This window comes from Trichosurus vulpecula, chromosome 2 (assembly GCF_011100635.1).
Source record: "Trichosurus vulpecula isolate mTriVul1 chromosome 2, mTriVul1.pri, whole genome shotgun sequence".
Classification (NCBI taxonomy): domain Eukaryota; kingdom Metazoa; phylum Chordata; class Mammalia; order Diprotodontia; family Phalangeridae; genus Trichosurus; species Trichosurus vulpecula.
In genome coordinates, this window is record NC_050574.1 from 169,564,585 (window position 1) to 169,573,360 (window position 8,776).

Genomic DNA, 8,776 nt, shown 5'->3' on the forward strand with positions numbered 1-8,776 from the left:
TAGCTTCCTGCTAAAAGGAAAACTCTATGAGCCCAAGGACTTCTAAACCTTCTAAACCTTCTAAACTTCTAAACCTATCTTCCTTTCACATTGTGCTTTTTCTAATGGCATCCTCAAAGTAGGCATTTAATAAATGTTTATTGAATGAATTCACTCCATGCATGTTAAATACATTGCATTCTACTTGGTAAAAACTGCTGTTTTACAGTTTGAGGTAGAATCATGTAGTGGAGAGAGTGAGGAGACCTGGGTCCTAGTTAAAGCTTTGCCATTAAGTAGTTAAGTGAACTTAGACAAGTCACTTTGTCTCAGTTTCCCCATATGAAAAGGTGGAGGGGGTTGGATTTACATTTTTTTATGGTGCCTTTCACCATTATTTCACCATGTTTCTCTATGTTTTGCTAGATTTCTCTACTTAGGTAGATTTCTCTTCTTACTCAGCTGAACCAGAAAAATCAGTATCATTGATTTATGTCTCTTTTACCCCAAACTAGCCAAGCTATGGCTGGAGATTCTAGGAATTCCATGAACCAAGACATGGAGATTGGAACCACCCCCAGAGACCCCAGAAAGATTCCCAAACAGGCCCGTGATTATGTCCCCATCACTACAGATCGGACCCGTCTTCTGACAGAAGCTAAGAAGCCTCGCCAGAGATACATGGAGAAAAGTGGCAAGTGTAACGTGCATCATGGCAACGTCCAGGAAACCTACCGTTACCTGAGTGACCTCTTCACAACACTGGTAGATTTGAAGTGGCGCTTCAACCTACTTGTCTTCACCATGGTCTACACCATTACTTGGTTGTTCTTTGGATTTATTTGGTGGCTCATTGCATACATTCGGGGAGACCTGGACCATGTTGGGGACAAAAACTGGGTTCCTTGTGTTGAGAATCTCAGTGGCTTTGTCTCTGCCTTCCTGTTCTCCATTGAAACAGAGACCACCATTGGGTATGGCTTCCGGGTCATCACAGAGAAGTGTCCAGAGGGGATCATCCTCCTATTGGTTCAAGCCATCTTAGGTTCCATAGTCAATGCCTTCATGGTGGGCTGCATGTTTGTCAAGATCAGTCAGCCCAAGAAGAGGGCAGAGACTCTCATGTTTTCTAACAATGCTGTCATTTCTATGCGGGATGATAAGCTTTGCCTCATGTTCCGAGTGGGCGACCTCCGCAATTCTCACATCGTAGAGGCCTCCATACGGGCCAAGCTCATCAAGTCCAGGCAGACCAAAGAAGGGGAGTTCATTCCCCTGAATCAGACAGACATTAATGTGGGTTTTGACACTGGGGATGACCGCCTCTTCCTGGTGTCACCACTCATCATCTCCCATGAAATCAACGAGAAGAGCCCTTTCTGGGAGATGTCCAGGGCACAGCTGAATCAGGAGGAGTTTGAGGTGGTAGTCATCTTAGAAGGCATGGTAGAAGCTACAGGTAAGACATTGCCAATTGTCCTCAAAGTTCATGGCACAACATATTTTGGGGTGACTTCCCTATGTCCTGGCTCTGCTCTACATACCACTTGTAGAAACTTGTTGTTACTTCATCTCTCTGAGATTCGGGACTCAGTGATCCTAATAGCTCTTAACCTATAATCCTGTGGTGCCACCTAGTCACTATATCCCTTGTCCAAGAAAGTCAGACCCTCAGATGAAAACGTAAAGTCCAGGTTCTTGGTAGAGCTTGGAACTTATTGTACCACAGATAATGAAATTCAAATATATTTTTAAAAGACTTCAACATGTCACGGCTAGAAGAGACTAGATCAAGAGTTCTCAATCTAAGGTCCATGAAATTTTAAAAAATATTTTGATGAGCATATTGCAATATAATTGATTTGCTTTGTAATCCAGTGTGTTTTGTTTTATTTGCTTAAAAAATTATTCTAAAATGAGGTCCATAGGCTTCCACAGGCTGCCAAAGGACGGGATACAAAAAAGGTTAAGGATTCCCAGACTAGAGTTCACAGAGAATGCTCGGTATGGTGGAGAGAGCATAGAACTTAGGATAATGAGAGCAGGATTAGCATCAGGCCTGACCCTAAATAGCTTGCATAAATCATCTCACCTCTCTGTCCTTAAGATTCTTCACCTGTTAAATGGAGGTGGTGGTGGAAATATTTGAACCCCTCCCTTGCAATGTCATTATAAAGGAATGTCATTGTAAACCTAAACACGCTGTGGAAATTTGGAGTGGTTGTGGATATAATTTAATCTTTACTTCTGCCCCAAAATGGGACTCTGTCTGAATGCTCCTAGAAGGCTGCCTGCCTGCCTGTTCAGTAAGTGGACAGAAAACCCATTGTTCTTCCCTTGTACATAACACTGCATCCTCAATGATACATAAATGCCCAGAGGTGCCATGGAAATGCATCCTGGTGTCCTGACCTGGCACCTCAGCCTAGGGCTGCTGCTGCTCAGAGACACCTGATGACAAAGAGCCTTCTTGGTTCTGTGCCAGTGTAACACACTCACAGCTTAGTTTTAAAAAGCCAATGGCTTGTGAGCCAGCTCATGGTCCTTGACTCTCTCCTCTCCCTCCTCTACCCCCCCCTTCCCTTCCCTCAGCAGGGCATTGTGAGGAATCACAGGATCAGAAATATAGAGCTGAAAGTGACCTCTCAGGACATCTAATCCAACCAGCTCATTTTTACAAATGAGAACAGTGAGGCCCAGAGAGGTTGTGTGTTACCCAAGTTTACATAGGGAATGAGTAGCTGAGTGAGGATTCAAACCTAGGCCCTAAGATTCTAGATCCCAGAAACCCTTGCCCTTTCCTACCACTGATCTTCTGGCTTATAACTAACCTCTCTTCCTTTTTCCCATCTGCCAGGCCTGTGCTTTCTGCCTTTCCAGATTTGGGGATATCAGGAAATGAACCAAGCCTACCCAAGGCATCATCCAAGAGTGAGCCTTGATGTGGGGGGCTGGATGACAGTTGCTCTAGGAGGGAGGGAACTCAACCACATCTTCCATTCCCAAATCCTCCCCACTTTGGAACTGGGCCTAGAGATATTTCAAGGCGCAACTTGAAGCAGGAAGGCAGGACGCCAGGGGCTGTTAGCACAGGGCCTCTCTGGTGGCCATAAAACTAACCCGGGCTTGCACATCTCATTGGAGTTGTGGTGAATTGTCAAATGTCATGTGGTGGCAGCCCTAGGAACCAATGGGGCCATACATAATCACAAATGCTAGAAGTGAACTACCAGTGCTTGGGTATGATGAGATCCCCAGGTTCTGAAAGTCACCCTGTCTGTGGCCTTGGAGTCAGGATCAGAACAAGGAGATTCTCAGGCAAAAAACAGTCATTCAGAGATATCCTAGTGCCCCCCAAACCCACCATCATCATCATCATCCTCCTCATCAATGATGACATCAAACAAAGGCAAAGATACCCATCAGAACAAGTAATGGATGTTGCTCTTCTCTTTCCCTGACAAAATAGAATAGCATATGGGAATAGTGTCCTTCCCCTATCAGGTCTGTTGTACAATGGGAAGTGCTAGGGGCACTTTCCAAAAAAGTCATGGAGAGCACCACCACCATGCCAGCCTCCTCCCAGGGGAGTGGCAGGTGGAGTGGGAAACCCCCTTCAAACTCCTTTTGGTACTTCCTTCGGAGGTATATCTACAGGGCAGCCCAAGCAAGAGAAGCACAATTCCTTTACTCCTAGAAACATTACTCTTGACCCAAATGCAGAAGCTTTCCAAACAATGGGACAATACAACCCCAGTAGCCTGACCGTCCATACAAGGGCTCACCCTAAGTCAGCACTCACTAGTCTTTGGTACCACTGTCATGGAGGGGAACATGAAGTACATATTTGTGGCCCTGCATCATTCCCTATCCTACAGGAAGTGGTACTCGCCATAGTGAATAAGAGACTTATGAGGGCTCATTTCCCCAATGGGATCTATTTTAAAACAAATCAAAAATTGTTGACAAACATGGAGTAGTAAATGGTTACTAAGAAATACTGGAATATACTTACACTTTAGGGTTGATATACCATTGTCTGGCATATTTCTTGGAGGGTTTTGTAATAGAGCTCTTATCTGAGTGGCAGGTAACATTCTTCTATGTTTCTCCCTGTAGTTTTTCAGGGTCACATTTATATGCCCTTTCTACCTCATAGGAATGTCATGAAGTTCACATGAAATACTAGATAAGAAAGCAATTTGAAAAGTATGAAATGCTGTAAAAATACAATCAAGAAGTTGGAATATAAGGCAGCTGGGGGCACAGTGGATAGGAGTGCTTAGTTAAGAAGATCAGAGTCTTTAAAATACTGGCCATTAGAAAACAATGACTAGTATTTATAGCAGGCCTGCACAACCTGCTGCACACCAAAGGATTTTGGGTGGCTGAGAAAAATGTAGAGAAAATGTAGAAGAAATCCTTTGGCATCCTGCAAGCAGCCCATGGGTCATAAGTGGCCTGTGGGCTGCAGGATGTGCAGGCCTGATTTATATAGTACCTTAAGGTTTGCAAAGAGCAACATACAGGTTATCTCATTAGATAATGAGATTCACAAAAACCCTACAAAGGAGGTGCTATTATCTTTCCCATTTCACAGATGAGCGAAACGAAGCTGAGACAGATTAAGTGACTTGTCATTATTAACATAGCTAGTAAATATCTAAGGGACAATCTTCCCAGCTCCAAGCCCAGGACTCCCATCTGCTACACCACTTAGCTGACATCTAGCACCGGACTTAACAGGAGTCCCAGGCACTACCTGCATTGGGTATAAGGCATCCCAGCAAGGTAGCTTTCCCCTAGGACAGTCACACCAACATGCACCTCACCATCAGCCCCATTCAAGGAGCAATATTAGTCTGTCCTAGCATGACAACCAGACAGCCCAAAGGAAATTAAAGATGTTGAAGAGAGGCCACCTCCCCCAAATGCCCACGTAGGAATTTCAGTCACATTGTGGCCAGTGTCGGGGGGAAGAACCAGATCCAAGAAGCCCTGGAAGCTAAGGGAGAGAAACAGCAAGAAACTCAAGCCCTTGTTTGGTATAAGCTGTGGGCTAGCCTCACACCAGTCTTCTTTCTGGGTGAGCCCTCAGACAGGCTGCCTCCAACTTGTTCAGCTCCTCAACAAGGCAATGTTCATCCCAGAGAGGGAGACCTGGCCAGGGCAAGCAGCTTCTAAGAGAAGACAGCCAGCACATGGCCTAGAACCCTGAACAGGCTTGATAATGTAGGAAAATCCAAACCGGTAAAAAACAATCAAAAGCTGACATTAAACCAGGTTCCCTTGATGTGAGACCCCATTAGGATTCTGGGCAAGAGAAAACCATTTCTCCTCCATGCCCAGAGGGTACATTTCTTCAGTCCAAAAGATTGCTGAAAGTTTACTTTCCTGTCTTCCAAAACATGGAGACTTCCTCATCCATAAAATCGAGCTTCCCTCCCTCTCTGGGGGGAAGCCTAAATCTAAAAATACCAAGAGCACAGAAAGTGGAAGAGGGCCTGAGCTTTGTTGATGGTGAATAAGAGGTGATGAAATATTTAGTGTCCTTGGGCAAAGAACCAAGAATGTGTGGGTGTGCATATTTCTTTCTTTTAAAAGAAAATGTGTATTCCAAATATAAGATTAGGGAGGGACTGTGGAGGTGACTAGTAATTATTGGTAATAACACTAGTCCTCTTTTTTGATATATGGACGTGAGGCTCCCACTGAAGGCCTTTTCCAGTACTTTATTGGGTCTGAAGGGGACTCAGGCTCCTTGGAGGCAATGCCAGTGGAGCCCAAGTTCTGATAGGTCCAACCAAGATTTTGAGTACAGGCTGGCAATAAATGATATGCCCTTCATCCAAGGACCATTCTAGCTAATTAACACTTTTCTTTTGCTCTGAACTTAACAATTAATAACAAACATGAACATTTTGGTATACAGTGAAAAACAAAAAGAAAAGATGTGCACATGAAACCCTGTACTCCTTGAACAATGCATTTTTATCACATCCAGTATAATGCAGTGGACAGAGGGCTAGATTTGGAATCAGGAAGACCTGAATTCAAATCCAGCCTAAGATACTTATTATCTGTGTGATCCTGGGAAAGTTATTTAACCTCTCTCAGTCTCGGTTTCCTCATCTGTAAAGTGGGGATAAATTATAGCACCTGCCTTACAGGATTGTTGCAATGATCAGATGAGATTGTCTTAAAGTGCTATATAAATGTTAGCTATCATCATTCAGGACTAGGGGTCTGCTATACCTACGTGGATAAAATTATGAATCCTTGAAGTACAGATGTATGATGCTCTTGATCCGTTGCCAGTAGGTTATACGCATTTCCCAGAAGTGGCGCTAGGTTGTGCTGAGCCATCCACACTCTCTCAACCAGTCCACCTTGTAACCAACAGCACAGCACAAATTTGCAAGCTGTCCAAATGGAATTTCAAGTCCTGGCTATTGTGGTGAAGCAGCTTTTACCTGTGGCAGGACCATTTGAAATCTTTTATCAAGGAAGCTAACCAGCAGACGAACATTCAGATAGAATATCCCACAACAAAGGCCCTGCCTTGTGCCTCTTTTTATATCCTCAGCACTTATCATAGTGCCTGGAAAATATTAGGTGCTTAATAAATGCTTACTGGCTGACTGGCTATTTCAACTCCAAGAGGTTGTATAAGTCTTTTTGTATGGATGTGGTTTTATATGTGTGTGTGTGTGTGTGTGTGTGTGAAAGAGTCCCAGGAAAGGACAAAGGTTCATAATCACATCGGTGTCACCAGCTCCTATAACACACATCAGTCAATCAGCGTTTACTAATGTGAACAGCCATATCCCCATGGGTGTCTCTAATTCTCTCTGTCCTCTGTTCTCCTAGGCATGACTTGCCAAGCCCGCAGCTCTTATATGGACACTGAGGTTCTCTGGGGTCACCGCTTCACGCCAGTCCTCACCCTAGAGAAGGGCTTCTACGAGGTAGACTACAATACCTTCCATGACACCTACGAGACCAACACACCCACCTGCTGTGCCAAGGAGCTGGCGGAGGCCCAGCGAGAAGGGCGGCTCCTTCAGTACCTCTCTAGCCCCACCCTGCTAGGGGGCTGTGCCAAGGAGGGATTGGGCCAAAAGGCAGAGGAAGGAGAGGAAGAAACAGAGGGGCTGGGTAGAGCCAGAGAGACTAGTAGCTCTGTGTGAGTCCCGTGCCCCAAAGGGATGGGACATAGCCTCCTGCTAGAGACCCTAAATTGACCCAATGAGGCAAACTAACTGAGATGGGTTATTTAGGTGGCCCTGGAAGCGACAGAGGCTTGGAGAAGATAGGTATTTTAGCAAACCCTCCCCTTTCCCAACATTATGCCATCCTGTGCACCATGACTTGGCCCTGCCTGTAGAGACATTGCTGGGCTGCCTGCTCCTTATACTTGTAAGGGTCATAGCTCTGCCCCTCCCATCTTGTCCCAACTGAATGACATCTAGGGGTCCAAGGTGAAAGTTGGGCCTTCTGCCTTATAGTTGTGATGTCTTTGTTTTCTGCTGCTTAGTCCCTCATTTCTCTTTCTGCTAACCCTGGTACTTTCCCTGAGTTGGATGTCTGGACAGCCCTCTTAAAAGGATGAAGGCATTGCTGAAGGGCTGAGGTGGGAGGGAGGTGGTGGGAAGGGGCAAGAGGCACTTCTGCCCTGGGGCCCATTAGGCCTTGAAATAGATTCCCAAAGGAGACATCCTCTCCCCTCAGAGAAAGAAGCACTCTTTATTTGGGGGCTTTTGCTAGTTAGTGGGGCTGGCATTGAAGAAAGAATATTATGCAAGATCTCTGTTACTAGTGTGTTGGATTGGGTTTGTTTTTCAAGTGTAACCTATTCACTCTCTTAGAAGTTACTAGTAAAACCTGGACCTATGTCCTAGTAAAACCAGACCAGGGATGTCAGATTAAGTTTGGTTTTTATTAGCAATTTTAAAAAGCATATTCTCTATCATGCTGTGCTCTTCAAATCTCCTCCAGGTCAAGGAACACCAGACGCTGGTTCTGTCACAGAAAACTTTTGCCTAAGGAACTCAAAACATTTCTAAATTTCACATTGTTTTTCGTTTATGTACCAGAGTGAGCCTAAGGTGAGGGCTAAAGTGAGGTTTACAGACTTATTGTTAAAGCTGAGAAGACAAAGATGAGGAAAGAGGAGGGAGAGGCAGAGGGGAGAAAAGAAACTATAGATTTCTTAAACAACCACCTGCAAAAAATAGTTCCCAGGCTCTCCTGATTCCCAGTTCAATGGCCCTCCTATTTTTAGGGCCAATCATGACATATACAGGGACAGTCAGAGGTAACCTTTTCACTAAAGCAATTAATATCTCCAGGGTGAGCCAAGTGGCCCTGTTTAAGTTACGAACAGTGTTGAAAGAATTCCAAGTCTTCAGCAATGGTACTGTGAATGACCAAGTGGAAATACTAGGTGCCCATTTGGTGTCAAAAACTAACCTCAGGCTTCACACTCAAGAGACCCTGTAGCCTGTTGATTAGGAGTCCTACTGCCCTCTCCCATGCTGAAAAAGTGATGGCCTTAGAGGTAGATGGGTGTGGAGGAAGGACCTGAAGCAAGGAAACGCTAGGAAGGAAAAGGAGCAGGGCTCACTCTCTCTTTCACATTCTCCCTCCCCATCCCCATGGGAAATATGAGAAGAACCATGGGGATCCATGGGGAAATGGGAAGTGAGATGATATAAACAGAAAAAAAATTTCTCAAAAAAATTACCTTTTGTAAGAACTTAGCTATTTTCATCTAAAGATATGGGGAGAATACAGA

General features: G+C 44.7%; 1 protein-coding gene across 1 annotated transcript; it reads left to right on the forward strand.

Moving 5' to 3' along the window:
- The first annotated feature begins 501 nt into the window (after positions 1 to 501).
- On the forward strand, positions 502 to 7,564 carry KCNJ5 (potassium inwardly rectifying channel subfamily J member 5). Its single transcript, XM_036746053.1, has 2 exons — positions 502 to 1,438; positions 6,850 to 7,564. The coding sequence occupies exons 1-2, from the start codon at positions 502 to 504 to the stop codon at positions 7,167 to 7,169; spliced, it is 1,257 nt and encodes a 418-aa protein (XP_036601948.1). The 3' UTR covers positions 7,170 to 7,564.
- The last annotated feature ends 1,212 nt before the right edge of the window (positions 7,565 to 8,776 follow it).

Bases quoted from the DNA above. Each gene is read 5' to 3' on its own strand.
- KCNJ5 (XM_036746053.1), top strand. From the start codon at position 502: ATGGCTGGAGATTCTAGGAATTCCATGAACCAAGACATGGAGATTGGA. The intron at 1,439-6,849 runs GTAAGACATTGC...CTGTTCTCCTAG, and splicing joins AGGCATGGTAGAAGCTACAG to GCATGACTTGCCAAGCCCGC.